The sequence below is a fragment of the Centruroides sculpturatus genome, unplaced genomic scaffold (genome assembly GCF_000671375.1).
Source record: "Centruroides sculpturatus isolate CEXI.00-Female unplaced genomic scaffold, Cexi_2.0 scaffold16, whole genome shotgun sequence".
Lineage (NCBI taxonomy): Eukaryota > Metazoa > Arthropoda > Arachnida > Scorpiones > Buthidae > Centruroides > Centruroides sculpturatus.
The window spans coordinates 1,472,456-1,492,498 of record NW_019384548.1 but is presented as its reverse complement, the minus strand read 5'-3'; the positions used below and the strand labels follow the sequence as shown (position 1 = coordinate 1,492,498).

The following is a 20,043-nucleotide window of genomic DNA, read 5'->3' as shown; positions in this document are numbered from 1 at the left end:
AAAAACAAAAAAATTATATTTCGGAAGTTAGTTTTAATATAAAAATTATAACAACTAGCGGCATCTAGTTTCAAAAACATTCCGATGCTGAAATAAGATATCTCAGGTCACCAGTCAAGGTCAGCAGGTCACAACCTGAGATATGTCTGGGAATAACACAGGACAGGTTAATAAATATGTTGACTATTATCAAATATTGATGATTTAACATGAATTAATTATATTTGAAAGTTTTGACATGTATTGCTTTAATTAGTATATTTTATAATGATTATTATTTATATTTATATAAGATAATGAATTTATACTTTTTATTGTAAATAGGTGTGTATGGTAGATCCGAGAAAGGATACATTATGGACTAATTTGAAAAGACATGTTCAGGTATTTTTTAATTTATTAAGTTTGAGGTTACTTTATTATTAATAAAACATAGTTTATTATAATATAATTAAAAATATATATATAATTGAAGCAGTTACATACAATATACTAAACAAAATCTTATAAATACAGAAACATCATTATGGAAGTAATTTGGTGATATCCTCTAGTATTCTGATACAAGACATGCAACTTGTTTTAAAAATACATCACTAATTTGCAGTGGTGTGCTGTGAAGTTTGATAGTAGGGAAGCTGTGTTTCTGTAAGAAGCCGACTTCCAGGGGCAATCAGTTAATTGCGTGTCAGTGATGGTCAAGAATCCATTCGTATCGTTTGTTTAATAAGCCAGTAAAAACCATAGATTTCTCTAAATGTATTTTTAATATCACAATTACATTCTGAATTGCTAGCCACGATATAAGGGCTAAAACTATAAATAAAATAATAAAAACTTACTTGATGAAATAAAATGTGTGGTGGATGTACAGTACATACCTGGTATAAAATATTTTTCAATTATATTAATATACTTTTAAAGAAAATTATAATTAAATATAACTTTGTAAAGAAACGTACATAAAAATAACATAAAATCTTCTTTACTTTTTAAATCTTAAAACAATCCACTTATTCAAATAGCTGCCTATGAGTGACTAATGAATGGAATCAGAGACGGTCCTGGTAGGTGCATGCACACAGGCTGGCAAATCCCGAGGGTGCTGATACCAGTCAATGTCAAATGCCTCTTTTGTAGCTTCACTAGTATACCTCAAAGGACATGACAGGTTGTTGTACATTTTAAACGTTTCTCACCATAGCTGTAAAAATCTACATATGTTAAACTTAATAGATTGTTTGTCGTTTGTTTTCTAACTAATTCGTTTTAGGACCAGGGTCCATGGAAATTTCCGAAATATACAACTTTTCAGTTACTGTCATTAAACTGGAAAAATTTCTGTCTTTATTACATCTAATATTACGAAGAAATCAGTCCCCACTGTGTTTAAGTAAAATTTTGGCTCTTTCGTCAGGGTTTTATTTATGCCCCAATTCACTAATTGCTTAATTATTTAACTACTACTTAAGTAGAAATAAGTCAAAACCGGTTACTTTGTACTCGAATATTTGTAGTCTCGGGGAAAAAGTGGAAAGACAAATTTTTATGACAACGGATACATAAATCGTAAATTTAAGGAATATAAATTCTAGAGCTTTTTCTGTACTTCATGCATCTCTCTCATTCATTAAATTTAGTTGTAAATGATGCTGTCAAAGTAACAGTTAATTTTTTAACATTATACAAGAATTGTACACTTTTTTCCTGCATCCCCTTATAGATGGGACATATGAAATCGTAATATCACTAGTTTAATTAACATTGAAATCTGTCAATAATATGAAATGGGAGAGCAAAATAAAAATATCAAATATNGTACATAAAAATAACAAAATATTCTTTACTTTTTAAATCTTAAAACAATTCACTTAGTAAAATAGCTATCTACGAGTGACTAATGGATGGAATTAGAGACGGTCCTGGTAGATGGGCAGTGCGTGCATGCACGCGGGCTGCCAAATCCTGAGGGTGCCGATACCGTTTAATGTCAAATGCCTCTTTTGTCGCATCACTAGTACATCTCAAAGGATACGACAGGGTTGTTGTAGATTTTAAACGTTTCTCACCATAGCTGTAAAAATCTACATATGTTAAACTTAATTGTCATTTGTTTTCTAACTAATTCGTTTTAGGACCAGGTGTCCACGGAAATTTCCAAAATTTACTTTTCAGTCACTCTCATTGAACTGGAAAAATTTGTCTTTATTACATCTAATATTACGAAGAAATCAATCCCCACTATACTCGGCTAGAGATTGGTTCGGTTAAGCTTTTAAGTAATATTCCGGCTCTTTCAGCAGGGTTTTATTTGTTCCTAATCTCTTAATTATTTAACTACTTCTTAAGTAGAAATAAGTCAAAACCAGTTACTTTGTACTCGATATCTGTAGTCTCGGGAAAAAAGTGGAAAGACAAATTTTTATGACAACGGATACACAAATCGTAAATTTAAGGAAAATAAATTCTACAGCTTTTTTTTGTACCTTGTGCGTCTCATTCATTAAATTTAGTTGTAAATGAGGTTGCCAAAGTAACAGTTAATTTTTTAACATTATACAAGAATTGTACACTTTTTTCCTGCATCCCCTTATAGATGGGACATATGAAATCGTAATATCACTAGTTTAATTAACATTGAAATCTGTCAATAATATGAAATGGGAGAGCAAAATAAAAATATCAAATATTTTAATGGATTTTTTTAAACTCCTGTCAACTATACAGAACTATCATAAAAACATACCAGTAAATTCTTATCAGTTGGGTTAAGTTATAAATCTACTCGTGATTCACATAATCGGGCAAGGATGGCCAAATATCTAGCAGGCAGGCGGCTAACAACCCAGAACCAGTCCTGGATAGAATTGGATGCTGGTATACGTGTAGCATCCACGCAAGGTCCTAGGCTTCCACCTGCTAAACTGGGTGAGGTTGGTGCTCTGTAAAGCCCATACACAAATCTGGCTTTTTGGATGCTGACAATACAGTGCTTCCACTCTGCCACTAATATTCGAATATACAATAGCAATCTTATTTTTTGTTTTTTATGTGTAGTATAGAAATTTGTAATAAGATACATAATGCAGTTATAATAAAATATTGTGTGATTATTTTCATATAATTAAAATTAATATGTATTTATTTTTTAGAAAATACAAGGGAAGCGGCACATCTACCGCTTCCAATGACAGCACACCACTGCTAATTTGTCACATTACTATTTTTATTTATGATGATGATAATATTGCAGCTTTATTGTTGAATTCGGCTCGAACTTAGCTAATTAATTATACAAATGTTACATAATTTGGACTAAATGTAGGTGGTTATGCTGCCATTGTGTATTAGTTACAAGGACAACATGAAAGTTGAAATTAGCATAACCTGCAACATAAATTTGTGATAAAAAATTCTTTGCAGTTGTTTTGTGCATAAGTGTCACTGTTAGTAATTGGTTTATTTGAAAGAAGCACAGAAAATAATTGATATTTTGAATTACCAAATGATGAAACACATTAACAATTGAAATTATTTCAATGATTAAATTGTTAGGAATTAACTTCATAAGTCATTTTGTAATGTCATTTATACACTTTTACACAGTAAGAATTTAACAAAAATATGCAAACCTGAATCAATAGTAAGTTGTTACATAATTATGTATCAAATATATTATTTTATGCACCAATTACAAACATAAGGAATATAAAATCTGGTATAGGAATATCACTCGTTATAGACACATTTATTTGACAAAATAAATAACACTATTACTATAGAAAACTAATACAATTAATTGCAAAGTATAAATTTATCAAAAATGAATACAAAGTTGAAATATAATGGCCTAGGCAACATACTGCAGGTTTATTGGTAATTCCAATATGCATCATATCTACATCCATCTTCAAAATATTCTCAAAGATACTACAGTAATTTTTACAAATGTTAAAACTGAATTATACAGTTTTTAAATAAATTTATTTACTTAAAAGTACAAGGTGTATCAAAAGTTTCCTTTTCAAGTTTTGAAAATTATTTTCTTCTAGTTTGAAAAATTGACAAAAGAAAACATTACTGATTTAGATCTGTGATGGTCTTGAAAGCATTTTGAACAAATTTATATAGGTGGAATAATCATGTATCATTGAAAGAGGGAAAAAAGAGACCATTTTAAGTATTGTGCTTAATCCAAAACAAAGCATTATACTTCTGGAAGATTTATTTTGACTCAAAATCTTACAATGTGTGAAGATTTTGAAGGAAAAATTTTCCAATGATGTATCACCAAGCAAGCTTACATTATATGAATTTGTTATCAAGTTTTGTGAAATATGGATTGGTTTTTTGATCACCACATCATTTCTAAGCACTTAGTCCTTGGAATTAACTTTACCAGATTTATTTTTATAAGTGTATCTAAAAGATAGAGTTTATATAAATAATTTTTGCAATTTGAATGATTTGAAGCACAGTACTTCAGCTAAGTATAGTAAATTTCACATCGTACATGAGTATGAATATGTTGTTGAATGGATCTCTGCTTCCAGATGAAAGGCAGACACTTCTAAGTCTATTCTAAAATTTCTGAATGCATGATGGATTGTACAAGTGTTTTGTTCATTTCCATTTTGTGTGCATGTCATGTTTTATTAATAAAACAACTTGAAAGCTTGAGTAAAGAAACTTTTGGTACACTCTGTATAAAAAAATTTTTTATACTGTAAGGTCTCGTTTTATGCGGTGGATACGTTCTACAGAAAAGCGCATATAAAAAATTCGCATAAAAAAAGACTTTACTTGCCTTGAAAAAGTAGGGATACGTTCCGTAATTTTCTAAAATCGCATAAAACCAAAACAACGAGTTAAAATTAACTTAAAACCGCATAAAAAAGTTTGCAGAAATTAAAAGAAATAGGCTGCTTAATAAATTACTTCGAATGTCTGAAAGAAATTCATATAAAAGCTTAAAATAAACTTGTATTCAAACTTAATTCAGTTTATTTTATTGAAAAGTAATACAAGGGGAATCCCCGAATTGCAAAAGCTCACTCTAAAAACAAATCACTGACATCTGGATGTGAAGAGTTAATTAAAACCCCTTTAGTTCCTCGCCCGAGTTAACTCGGGCAGGTTACATAGCGTTACATAAAACACGGTCCTTAAGGCCATTTTTGAAATTTTTTTTTGAATTTTTGGAATGTTTTTTAAGTCTCCAAATTTTTTAAAAATATTTAAAAATATACGGCCAGCTAGTGTTCACCCTACTTTAAACCCTTGTCCTCCCGCGACGTCTATGAGAATGCCCCGGGAAATCCAACTCCAGCTGTGTTCAAGGTCATCCAGATGTGTAAACAATGACTCATCGGTGTTAAATTTCACAGAAGGGCGAGACAAAGGAAGTTAAACTTTGAAGCTTTTTCTTCAAAATTAACGCATTTCTTTCGTTTTTTTTCAGTTTTAAGTATTTTTTATGTTTAATTACATTTATATCAAAAATTGCTAGGAACTAAAGCGATTAAGGTAGATCTAGCTGTCCTTTACATCCATAAACGTTATATGTCAGTGGAACAAATGGAGTGAGCTTTGAGCGTTCCACGATTTTTGGAGACTGTCTATACGCAGGCTTCCTAAACAAGCCTATATGTATGTTTGTCGAAGAAATTTTTGGATGAAATACAAACAGCACAACTTCAAAATCGCATAAAAATAATCCGCATAAAAAGAGACCTTACAGTATTTACATTATCTTTTTTATGATATATATTTGATTTTAATGTATGTTATTAACAGACTGATGGTGTTCATGATAATGACCATGTTAGGCCTGGCAATAATACTCCAGGTAAGCAGTTTATATGAAAATTATTAAAATTCTAAAATTTGTTATTTCTATGTGATCTGTTTGACTACCTTCCAATTCATGCTTTCATTCTTTAAAATATATAGTATATGAATAAATCTAATAATTAAGCTAATATTTGAAATGTAATATAGCTAGGCACATACTAAAACAAATCAAATATAAGTGAAATACAGTGATACCTTGGTATATGTCTGCTTTAGAATACGTCCAATTTGGATTATGTCCTGTTTGGATGAAACAAATTTTGCTCGGTATACAACTTAATTCAATTATACACACCATCTATGAACAAATAGCAATATCGGTGTACTAGATCAGACTAGACATTTACGGTACCACGGTTTATAACTTTGTTAAATTTCTTCTGATTTTAATTTGTAAGTAAAATTTTATTTTTATTAATCATGAATTGCAAAAAGGCAAATGAAAAGCAACAGAAAACTAAAAAAATTACTAGAATCACAATGGAACTGAAAAAAGAGATTGTTGAGAAATATGAAGGTGGCATGCGTGTTTGAGATTTAACTGTTGCATACCATATTTCGAGAACGACGATATTGACAATTGTGAAAAATAAAGACGTTATTAAATCTGTTAACATTGAGAAAGGGGTTAAATAAATTTCTAAACAGAGATCGAAGACATTAGATCATGTTGAGAAATTGCTTTTGCTTTTGATAACTAAAAAACAGTGTGTTGGCGATAGCGTATCAGAAGCAATTATTTGCGAGAAAGCTAAAAAGATACATGCTGATCTCATGAAAAATCAAGCAGGAACTAGCCAGGAAAGCAAGGTGTTTAAAGCCAGCCATTTNAGTTTATAACTTTGTTAAATTTCTTCTGATTTTAATTTATAAGTAAAATTTTATTATTTTTATTAATCATGAATTGCAAAAAGGCAAATGAAAAGCAACAGAAAACTAAAAAAATGACTAGAATCACAATGGAACTGAAAAAAGAGATTTTTGAGAAATATGAAGGTGGCATGCATGTTCAAGATTTAACTGTTGTATACCGTATTCCGAGAACGATGATATCGACAATTGTGAAAAATAAAGACATTATTAAATCTGCTAACATTTGCAAAAGGGGTTAAATCAATTTCTAAACAGAGATCAAAGACATTAGATCAATTTGAGAAATTGCTTTTGCTTTAGATAACTGAAAAACAGTGTGCTGGCAACAGCGTATCAGAAGCAATTATTTGCGAGAAAGCTAAAAAGATACATGCTGATCTCATGAAAAATCAAGCAGGAANGCTTTTGCTTTTGATAACTAAAAAACAGTGTGTTGGCGATAGCGTATCAGAAGCAATTATTTGCGAGAAAGCTAAAAAGATACATGCTGATCTCATGAAAAATCAAGCAGGAACTAGCCAGGAAAGCAAGGTGTTTAAAGCCAGCCATTTTTTATTTCTTTACATGAGAACAGATTAATCATTTTTACATTATAGTAGAGCGTCATTTATCCAAATCAATTGGGGACTGGGGTTGTTCATAAAATCGATATTTCGGATAACCAATTATGTACGAAAAAATGTATTAACCTATCTCGTGTTGAAATTTTTCTCCATTGCATGTCGCTTTGCATTGAATTTTCGTCGATGTTAAGCNTTTCTAAACAGAGATCAAAGACATTAGATCAATTTGAGAAATTGCTTTTGCTTTAGATAACTGAAAAACAGTGTGCTGGCAACAGCGTATCAGAAGCAATTATTTGCGAGAAAGCTAAAAAGATACATGCTGATCTCATGAAAAATCAAGCAGGAATTAGCCAGGAAAGCGAGGTGTTTAACCCGTTGTGTACAAAGACATTTTTTATATTAATGTAATTAAACATAAAAAATATTTAAAACTGAAAAAAAAACGAAAGAAATGCATTAATTTTGAAGAAAAGCTTCAAATTTTATTTTTATTTGTCTCGCCTTTCTGTAAAATCTGACGCTGATGAGTCGTTTACACAGCTGGATGACCTTGAACATAGCTGGAGTTGGATTTCCCAGGACATTCTCATAGAAGTCTCGGGAGGCGATGGGTTTATAGTAGGGTGAATACTAGCTGGCCGTATATTTNAATAACTTTACCGAAGTAAAATCTGTGCACTACAACTTTAGAACCATGAATGAAATTTGATATCAAAATCCCATTAAAAAACAATTAATCGTTAATCGTGCGTTATTAAAGGTAAATTAAAATTGCGATAAAATTTTTTCTCACAGGAAAAAAATTTTGAAAAAATTTGGAGACTTAAAAAACATTCCAAAAATTCAAAAAAAAAAATTTCAAAAATGGCCTTAAGGACCGTGTTTTATGTAACTTGCCCAAGATATCTCGGGATATGTCCTTAATTAAAAGTTAGTTTTTTTTTTTTTTTTTTTACATGAGAACAGATTAATCATTTTTACATTACTTCTTATGGGAAAGGTTGGTTTGGTATATGTCCTATTCAGTATAAGAATATACTGAATAGGACGTATATGATTAAGGTCATATACCGAGGTTCCACTGTATTGTTTTTATGGTATTAAAAAATGAAAATTGAGTTTAAAAAAACAAATATAAAAAGAATGTTATGCAGTTTTCATAGTCCGAACTAATATCTCTTGTGCTACACTATTAATATTATTAGCTGATATTTTTTTGAAACACAGCATATCATCATCTAATATTTAATAGAATAAGCTCATAATATTAGGCTAATAAGTTTTATGAAACAGGCCCCCAAGTCTTCTGTAGAAATTTTTTATTATATAAGCAACAATTTGTGTGTCAGTTTAAGTGACAATAATACTAACAAACTATAGAGCAGTGTTTCTCAACGGGGGCGATATTGCCCCCATGTGGGCATTTTTCCATGTTGAGGGGGTGATTTGTAACAATTTATATTTTGGGGGCAAAAAACAATTTTCTTGGCGATATAGTAAAACATTATGTTAAGAATAATTAGATATTTTATTTGTTATATCGTACAATAATTAAAAAAATAACATTATACTAGTCAATAGTCTATTCAATGCAGTACAAATTTGACATTAGCCTTGGCCCTTGGCATCGGAATTTTGTAGTGAAGAGAGCGATACTACGTAATGGTTTTATTGAAGGGGCGATGATTCGTTACAGGTTGAGAAACACTGCTATAGAGAAATGATACATATACTTTAATATTCATAATGGTGTGATAACACAGTACAGAGTTCTTGAAGATGGAGGATTGTGTGTCAGAAAATTGTTCTTTGTTGGAATTAACTTGATATATAAGATGTTTTTGTAGCATTCTGCATTTATAAAATGTAGTCTACAGACACCTTTACTGGATATGTATCTTCACACCATTTAACTCACTAGAAACTTTACTATCTGCATTAAGTAATCACAGTTATAGACCTTGCCTTTACTATTCCTAATGTGGTTTTCTGTCAGATCCTTACAAGTTAAGTCAGAACTCAGGATCCAAAAACATAATAGAATTCCACCTGTCAATGCTCCAGTTTGTGTGCTGTTTAGTCCAGTAAGCTACTGTCTGCACATTTTACTCATCAGTAATGGCTTCTTATGTGAATAGTAGGCTTTTAAACCCATGTTGCACAGACAGTTCTACAGTTCATACACTCACTTTTACACCTGTCTGCTCTTCTTATTTTCAGTTCACAAGAATTACCAGTATGTTCTCACAGGCTAGGATGCTTTAGCATCTTATTCTGGCACTGCATACTCACATTTACCTCCTTGTCCAGCTTTTCTTTCAATGTTGCCGTGTTCATATGTCATTTGTAACAAATGCACCAGTAGTTGATTGATGACTGTCAAGAGAATACAACCGTATTGATTATTAATATGCTTTAAATTAAAAATTTGTTTAGAATTATGAGTTGCATGCACAATTTGGAAAAGAAGCAGAAGCATGTGAAAATATTTGAGGCTGTGTTGGAATCTACTTTTTGAGTTGAAAAGGTTTTTTTTTTCTGAGAATTCAAATGTCTAATTGAAGGAATGAAGAGAGGTATTAGTGATGAGGTCTTGCTCAAAAGAGATTGACATTAAATGCAAGCAGTGTTTTTGTTTTTAATTAAAAATTATGTTTATATTTTTGATGTGGTTTATGTCAAGAACCTGTGAGAACTATGATTTGTCAGGTATAAAAGGTACAGATCAAGGAGAAATATATCATATTCATGACTGATTACAATACATTTTCTGCACTAGGATAAACTTTCAACATTCAAAGCAAGAATTTCAGACTTTTTTCATGATGATAATTGTCAAAAACTTTCCATTTACTTATAAAAGTGCATTATGAGGCTGAATACCTGATGGTTCTGATTTTAAAAAACCAACAATGAGTTGCTCAACTTTCCTGGCAACATTTAAAATTTTGGTGTTGCCATCTGTTGTTATATTTTATTAAAAAAGCTTTTTATAAATTTAACTATTATAAAATGACAAAAAGTTTAATTTTGAGAGTAGTGATGGGTTTTATAAAAAAATTGTAAATGCTAACAATGAGTAAAATTGTCATTAAGTCCAACCCTACCGGAGATAAACACAATTCCATTATCTCCCCACCCCTTGACTTTTAATCACCAAAATTTAATAGCATCAATCTCTCTAATAAACAAACCATCCTGCAAAATTTTAGAAATTTTCAACAAAAAGCACAGGAGTTAAGCTTCAAAGAGGGTGAACAAAATCATGCCTCACACTAACGTTCATTCATACATACAGAAAGTACTCCCAAATTTTTTTGCATTTTCAACATTTCAAAGTGTCTTGAGTCCAAAAGTGTAAAAATCTCGGGAGGTCATTTTTTTTTTGCCAGATCGCCATACTTTCCCTCTGTTATAAGAGTCAAGAAAGTAAAAATACATGCTAGATTATGGCAAAGGTGTGTCCTTCTTTTAAATTATAAGTATTCAAAATCCAGAATAAGTGGATTAAACTTTTTAAATAAATCTGATTCTGATTATTAAATATCACTTAGTGTATAAGAAAAAATATACATGTAAATAAAATTGATGCTATGATACATTACTTATAAATGATAGAAGTAGGCCTACTTTTATATATATACTGTAGAATAGGCAAAATATTTGTGGCTTGCCTACCTTATGTTCAATTTGGCTTGCCAATTGAAAAATTTGGGCATCTGCTATATTATACTAACTGGCTGTTGTTATTATGCATAGTGGGTTATACTCTGTTGACACTGGTTGCTGTGTACTATGCCAGACCAGAGTCAAGGCATAGCAACCAAAACAAGATAAAAATTTAAAAAGTGTGTCAGTGTATGTATCAGGAATTTCTTAATAATATGACATGTATTCAATATAGTGTCTTTCTGTAGTGTGATGTATGTGTTTCTATTCAATTGTAATGTTCCCAGACTTGTGTGTGTGTGTGTGTGTGTGTGGTATGACACCTGTAGAGGAGAGGACAACAGGTACAATAAGCACACTATCCATCCTCCACAGATGCCTTATTTCCTGGGCGAGTTTTGAGTACTTGCTGATTTTTTCAGTGCACGTGTTTTGTACATTGTGAGTGTTTGGAATGGATGTGTGTATAATGTATGTGATTTTATTGTTTGTTAATGAGTGTGATGTCTTGTAAATTGTTTTTTTTATCTGTGATTATGACTTATTTAATAAAGAACTTAGAAATCAAACTGTTCTTGTTAAGTCAAATTTTAGAAATTAATTTTAATGAAATATATGAGTTTGGTTTATATGGAAGTCAGAATTACAAACAATTTACTGNTACAACCTTGCCTAACTCCTTTTTGAATTGGGAAGCTTTGCGAACATTCTTTGCCAATCCTTATTGTAGCCCTCTGTCCCCAGTATAAATTGGCAAGTAATCTGACATCCTTTCCATCCATACCATTTTCTACTAGACATCTAATAAGGTAATCATGTTTCACATTGTCAAATGCCTTTGTATAGTCTATAAAACAGAGAAAAATATTCTTCTGTTTTTCCCTATATCTTTCAATAATAGTTTTCAGGTTGAAAATACCTTCTCTTGTGCCCTTTACTAATGTCATATTTGTGTTCTTTAAGCCTAATAGCCAAATTCCATCTAGTGACTCCAATAAAGTCCTTCATAATTCCTAGCTGTTGGTTTTCAAAGGGAATTTTATAAACGCCCACTGTTTCTTCTTTCTTAAGCTTGTCCTTATCGTTTCTAAGAATACTGTATAAATTAGGGCCGCTTTTGTAAACAATTTTGGAGTGTTTTCTGTCTGAAACTTGCTTCATGATGTTCCTGAAGTTTTTATTATACGTAAATTTGGTGATCTTAAATTGATCTGTTCCGGTTCTTGACCTCTTGCCTCTTTCATAACTTTTTATTAGCCCTTCAATTGTACTTTTGTGGTAACCCAAATTTGAAGCTACTTCCTTAATTCTGTCAATCTCTTTAATCCTGTCCAATACATTGGAGCAATAAGTAAATGCTCTCCTAATGAGTGCACAAAATGCTGACATTTTGTATTTATGCGAGTCATTCGAATTAGCTGGTATGTAGAGAGGATTGTGCGTAGGTTTTATGTAAATGCTCATTGTTATGCAATCTCCTTTTAATTGTATATCAATATCTAGAAAATGTATTCTTTTGTGACTCTTCTGCTCTAGTTTTAGTTTCAAACCATCATTGTTGTTGTTGTTAATAACCTGTATAAACTTGTGTATTGTTTCGCCATTTCTCCATACAATGCACACATCATCCACATATCTTTTGTAAAGTACAATATCTTTTTTGAAGCTATTAACAACTTGCTTTTCTAAGTTGCATAAAACCAGTTCGCATAACAACCCTGACATTGGGCTTCCCATAGGTACGCCTTTCTTTTGTCTGTATATCTGCTTGTCATAGCTGAAGAAGGACTCGTAACATATCAACTTGGCTAATTCCTTCAAATCATTCTCAAATGCACCAACTTCCGGTTTTATGTGGAGTATAAATTCTATTAATGCTTCGTAACAGGATTCTATACTTACTGATGAATACAGGCTTTCAAAATCCATAACGGACCCAACTTCTTCATCTATTAAACTTAACTCTTGTAACTCCTTAATGACATTGGTCAGGTTATGTGCAACAAGATCACTGTTACATAATAGATCTGAAATGAATCTATGTAAACGTTTTTCCAAAATGTACGTGGACCCTCTGCATTTCTCCACCACTGGTCTAACCTCTTTGCCTTCCTTATGTATTTTTGCAAAGGCAAATATTCTTGGAATTGCTGGGTTCAGGTTATGAGATCATTTAAGAAAAGTTAATGCAGAACTTAATGGAGCTTGTTCAAGTTTTTTTACTCTTCTGTCTACGTTTGTGACAATGCTTTTATTTACCCGCTCACATTCTGTTCTTTTAATAGCTTTTTCTTTCCATTATAACCGTATGTTTACTCTTGTCCGCTCATGTTAGGACTAATTCATTGTCATTCAACCACTGTTTTGCACGTTTTAGCTGTTTTATTTCTTTATTCTTTGTTCTTCTGCAGGTGCGATCCCTAAGAACAGTCTTCCATCGGAAAAAAATCCCTTTCTAACTCGTTAAATTCTAACAATCCTCTCTCCATTTCCACTAATGAAGTTTGCCATAAGTTTTTGTCTTCCGAAAAAAAGTTAGGACCTTTTTGTAGAATTTCTTTGATTTCAGTTGGGACGTGGACTTGGTCCCATAAAACAAAAGGCGATGGGTTTACTTTCATTTTTTTTTTTTTTTGTTACTTGCTTACTCAAGATCCATGTCATTTTCTTGATATATCTTTTCCTTAAACTTTTTTGTACCTTTTCTGTCAACCTGACCACTTTCACATTAAATTCATTGAGACTTCCCGGGTGGTTAATATATATTTCATTTTCTAATGCAATGAGATCTTGTAACATTCCATACCTTTTATTTTTTGCGATTCTGATGGATTTAAGTAGACGTTTTTTCTTTCAATGAATTACATTCCTTTGGAATACTTATTCTATAAATGGACATTGTCCATTTCATATAATGTCTATTTTTTCTTTCAACGAATTACATTCCTTTGGAATACTTATTCTAAACTGGCTGTTGTTATTATTATGCGTAGTGGGTTATAATCTGTTGACACCAGTTGCTGTGAACCATGCCAGATCAGAGTCAAAGCATAGCAACCAAAACAAGATAAAAATTTAAAAAGTGTGTCAGTGTATGTATCAGGAATTTCCTAATAATATGACATGTATTGAATATAGTGGCTTTCTGTAGTGTGATGTATGTGTTTCTATTCAATTGTAATGTTCACAGACTTCTGTGTAGTGTGTGTGGAGTATGACACCTGTACAGGAGAGGACAACAGGTACAATAAGCACACTATCCATCCTCCACAGATGCCTTATTTTCTGGGCGAGTTTCGAGTACTTGCTGATTTTTTTCAGTGCACGTGTTTTGTACATTGTGAGTGTTTGGAATGGATGTGTGTATAATGTATGTGATTTTATTGTTTGTCAATGAGTGTGATGTCTTGTAAATTGTTTTTTTATCTGTGATTATGATTTATTTAATAAAGAACTTAGAAATGAAACTGTTCTTGTTAAGTCAAATTTTGGAAATTAATTTTAATGAAATATATGAGTTTGGTTTATATGGAAGTCAGAATTACAAACAATTTACTGGATTATCAGGATATATTAAGGCTAACTTTAATAATTTTAAACAATAATTTGAATAGAGGTAGGTGGTGAGGCTGCCATCTCTTGATAAATTTAATAATTATAAATTAATTAATTTTTAATTTTAATTAAGGATTGAGATTGTATGAAGATATGAGTAGCATAACTAGCAATGCATATACATGGTAAGCAGGAATTGCGGATTTGAGTCCTCCTCTGAGCTAATTCTTTTCTTCCAGAACTTTCTAAATTAAATTTTAAAATTACAGTAATACCTTGACTTACGCTACCCCGACTTACGCAAACCCGGAATTACACGATTTCCAAATCTTGTTGATTCGTCTTTTGTTTGAGCTCCACGCAACTCTTGATTACTCACTCCCCCCACACTATTGTTCAGCTTACATGTTTGGACGTGTCACACGGAATCGACACATAGCTGCAATTTATTTTGTGTTATTTATTTCTGTGTTTGTTATATCTATGGACACTTGAGAGACTCTATGTGGTGATTTCTTGTAACCATGAACGAATCAAAAGATGAGATGAGATTAACGAGAACATTTATTAGTTTACATACATCCGACTTGGATTTTACACAAATTGGGAAATTAACCCCGACTTATGCTGTTATCGCTCAGTCCCACCTATCGCATAAGTTTAGGGTATTACTGTAATCTATTTATAATTATTAAATTTATTAACAAATGAAATTTATCAACTTACTGTGTTTAATTATTAAAATTAGCCTTAATATAATGATAACCCTGTAGATCATTTGGCTTTAATTAAAACTCAGGTTAGATATATATAAACATATAAAAATCAACAGTTCAAAAATATATACTAAATTATAATTCTGACATGGTGTGTGTATGTGTGTATATATATATATATATATATGTGACAATGCCTAAGGTCTCCTCTATGCTTCGGCATCACAGGACCGAAGGGTTGACATTGCGTTGGCAAAGACTGCAATGACAAATTTATCAGGACTGACACCACTGTGTCTTCTGGGTAGACACAGACCAATAAGTTCGCCTTTACGCGCAAGCAGTCGCGTGTGTGGGTGGCTGGACTCGGGATGGAGACCGCTTGAGGAAATGCACCCAACACAATTCTAACAATAACAAAATTTGTTTATTAAACTAGTTCTACAAAAGGGTATTTCCCCCTAAAGCTTCTTCATGAGAACCGAGTTGGAAAGAGAGAGCTTATATAACATCACAGGTCGTTATAAATACCTGAAGCACTGTGTACAGATTTCCAGATGGCTGTGGAGTCGTTGGGGAGCCTTGGCAACAGAGATGTCTCTGTTGCCTTGGATGGCAGTTAAAGTCTATCGAAAGTTGAAATTTGTTAGTTCTTCGTAGGTGTTCCTGGAGAAACACTGGATATTTAGGAGGAGTGCACGGCGATGAGCGATGATGATAAATCCTTTCGGCTGGCGCACACAGAATATTCTTGCAGACTCTCGACCCCTCTCACTGTCTCCTTTTTATTTCCAAGTCACGTTGTCGTTTCCACCAATAGTGAATTTTTTGTTGTAGTTCCCTGGGAAAGGAAACGACTCTGGGAAGAGAATTGCACTCATCCTCCGATAATAAAATGGAAAAGGTTTTTTTCCTCTGAGATTCAAATATATTTCCTTTTCAAAACGAAAAATGAATTTTCTTTTGAAAAATTTCCAAATAAAATTGTGGGTTTTTCCCCTTTCCAAGTCTGATCTCTCACATATACTTATAGACACTATATGAGAATTATTTGTCAAATTGGCAGATATTGATTAAATTTCAACTTTTAAATCCATTAATTAATCAATCTGTAATTTTTTCGGTGTGATGAATTCTAAGTTTTGTCTTTCTCAAATTAATAATAATGATTTTCTTGACAGAAACACTCTCTGAAGCTGTTAAGTTATTAAAAGGTGAATATACTGTTAGAGCAATCAATGAGCATAAAATGGACCAAGGCATCATATTCTGTAGAACAAAATTAGATTGTGACAATATGGAAAATTATCTCAATCAAATTGGAGGAGGTAAGTAATTTATTAAAATTGCATAGTACATTTTTTTTAAATACAATAAAACTTTTCTTAGTTTTCTTATTAGATCTAATGTGATATAAATATTAGTTACATTCAGTTGACTTTTTATCTTCATTTTTAGTCATAATTTGATTAAGTTAGTGGTTTTGATTATACTTAAAAATTACTGTGTTTTCATTTGTTATTGTGTGTTTAAAAGTCATTTTAAAAGTGAATGCAAGTTATCTGTTAGTTTTAACATACAATCATCAATACTTATCAAATTGCTTTTTTTTTACAAAGTGGCTATTTATACATACAGTATGTATACTCAATTGGGTATTTAACCTTTTTAAAGCCATGACGTAAAGATGACAGTTTTAATGTTATTTATAATTTAGGATATCCTAAATTTTGATTATTGATATCCTAATTATGATACTGATTATCAAGAAATGAGAATTAAAAATAATGGCATTGATGAAAATCTTGATAGCAAAATATCAAAATTTTATAATATGTCGGTGGAAACATTTTATTGTTCATTTTGGAATTTTTTTAGTGCACCATGTCGTCATATTCTTATGATAAGAAAATATAATAATTCGGACATATTTTCAAAAACTTGCTTACATGCAAGATATATTATTTCAATTGAAAATGCACTAAGTATGGATACAGATGATGTAAATGTAGACATCGATGATTATATTGAAGATGAAACTTTTACTGATGACTTTGATTGTCCCAACAAAATATTATCAGCTAGGGAAAAATTTAATATGGCACTGGCGATAACTAAAAATTTTGCAGATATTTTGTCTAGTTATGGAATTCAAACCTTCAATAAATATGTAGAGGAATTAAAAGTAATAGAAAGCAATGCAAGAAATGGAATTTCTCTTTTTGAACATGAGAGTAGTGGCCTTAGTACAATTGAACCAGAAGAACCTGAAGAACAAATTCGGTCTAATAATAAGCCCTGTTCAAATCAATCAAATAAAAACTTAAAATTTAATGTTATTTATAATTTTGATTATTTTGATTATTGATATCCTAATTATTGATTATTGATATCCTAAATTTTGATTATTGATATCCTAATTATGATACTGATTATCAAGAAATGAGAATTAAAAATAAAATTCAAAACTAAAATTAAATCCAAAGGATGTATGAAGAGAAAGATTATGCAGACCACTTTTTACAAAAAAAAATTAAAATACAGAATAAAAAAAATAATATATTTACTTTATTGGTATACCTACCAATCTACTTTAAATTTCATTACCTATATTTCACTGATTTAATGATACTTCATAGTTTATTGATTACTTTATTGAACAACATTGTAACTGACTTTAATAAATAAAACTATAATTATTTATAATTGTGTAGTTATTATGAAAATATTAATTGTAATAACAGTGCATACAGTCAGTATCTGGTCGGAATATAGGAACATACAGTCAGTATGTATAAATAGCCAATTGAGTATGCATAGTGTATGTATAAATAGCCACATCCTTTTTTTTTTATCTAACATCACAAGAAAATCTTTAGAAAACATTCTTATTTTAACATTTATGATTATTTTTGTTATATATTTGATAAATAAAGCAGAAATGAAATAATAAATTAAAAATTTTGTTGTTTTTTTTAGCCACTTTGAATTTTTACACTTAAGTTCAGTCTCTATTTCATTTTTCCATTTTACTTATTTTGTAATTACATCTATAATGAATTGCTAATGAAAGTGACAAGGGGGAAAAAACTAACATTCTAACATTAGAGATGGTGCCTTCTAAACTATATCTGTAAGTTTCACTCTTTCAGCAACTACTCTTTAGATATGTATGCTGGTGCAGGTTATGTGAATGTTTTATTTCATTTTAGCAATTTTTTATGGATATATACTGGTAAAAGTGACAAGCTGCAGTGGATTATCCACATGAAATTACAGTAATTTTTAAATAATTTTTTAGGGATATTTGCATAACATGAATAAAAAATTTGAGTGGGATCATTTTCTACAAAAATTATTGAAGGCTAGACAAATATTAATTATTTTACTGTGCTCTATTATTATTTTATTATTTATGTGTGTTAATAAAGATTCATGTAAGAAATTATATATTATAGCCAGTACAGACATAATGATGATAAAGTCATGGCATTCATAATTTTGATAAGCTGTTTCATCTCAATGAAGTTTTCTCAGTCATGTTTTAAAAATCAAGATGTGTACAGATTTAAAAAATATATTGTGAGAACCTGGAATCAGGGATAAATAAGAAACTTAAATATTAATAGAAAAGTTAAATTATTTTGTTAAATTACGGGAAGGCGGAAAAGGCAAAATTTTATCAGCCCCACATCTTTCCATTTCCTCTGAGCCAAAGGATGTTGAAGTTCCTGCCCTGGTTAGAATATGACCGCATTAGGGACCCACACAATTGGCTGATCTATTTAGTTTAAAAAGAGGGTAGTACATCCAATTGGGGCTGCTAATGTTTGTATCATCTTACATCCAGAGTTTAGCCATGAGGAATACTGCCAGACAAAAGTAGAAGTAAAAGTTCTCATCTCTTCCAAGAACAAGGGACTTCTTGGTACATATAAACCTTGTAAGCTCTCCCCCCATGGTAGCTAGCAAATCTAGCATTGTCACTTGTATAGTATTTGGAAATATTTAAAGTCATCATCTATCATCTGTTTAGTTTGTTAATGTTTAGTCATGTGCTGTACTAAGCAGCATCTAATAAATTGCTTTATGATACAGAATATACAGAAGGATTTGTCTTCCTTCCATCTCCCAAATCAACACTATCCCTCCACCACTCGCTTTAGCCTTCCTACTTGGACATACAAAGATAGTTTAATCACAAGTTAGAATGTGATATAAAATCATTCTAACTGGTGTCAGGCCCGTGACTTAGATCAAGACCCCACAATCTTGTAGTCTTTCTTAATTTAAACAGTAATACATCGCCATCCTCAACAAGTGGACGAGGTTTCACCAACTACAATCCCACAATATCATTAATGATAATAGCTAGAAAAATTTTAGAAAAACAATGCTGATATGATACTTAAAATGTTACTTTTTTAGAATATTCTTTTTGTTTAAGTTATTTATAGTCTATAAAAATTATTTTAAATACAGTATTTATATTTTATAATAATAAAATTAATTTTTATTAATGCATATGAGAACTTTTGAATAATAATGATGGATATTTTTATTGAAAAACACAACTGCTGTTAACGTAGTTATGTTTTCCAATTAAAATATTTCTAAATAAATCTGTTTGTTTGTTTTTTTTTTTTAATTTAAGAAACTGGAATTTAAGATGATGAGTGAAAAATATTTAACATTTTGGTTTAAATATATTATTTTTAAGAAATGCTTACTTTTTTAAAATGACAATATCTAATTTTTCTTACAAAAAATGAATATAAATTTAAGAGTTAGAAAAAATTAAATTATTTTTT

The 20,043-nt window shown here is 30.8% G+C and overlaps 1 protein-coding gene across 1 annotated transcript in view; it reads left to right on the top strand.

Annotated features, from left to right (window-relative positions):
- Positions 1-20,043, top strand: part of LOC111623566 (ATP-dependent RNA helicase DDX1-like) — a 159,493-nt gene that overhangs the window by 102,646 nt on the left and 36,804 nt on the right. The window contains exons 25-26 of the mRNA XM_023366181.1: positions 5,797-5,848; positions 16,414-16,560. Of these exons, the coding sequence (XP_023221949.1) occupies positions 5,797-5,848; positions 16,414-16,560 (199 nt within the window). The remainder of the gene's footprint in view (positions 1-5,796; positions 5,849-16,413; positions 16,561-20,043) is intronic.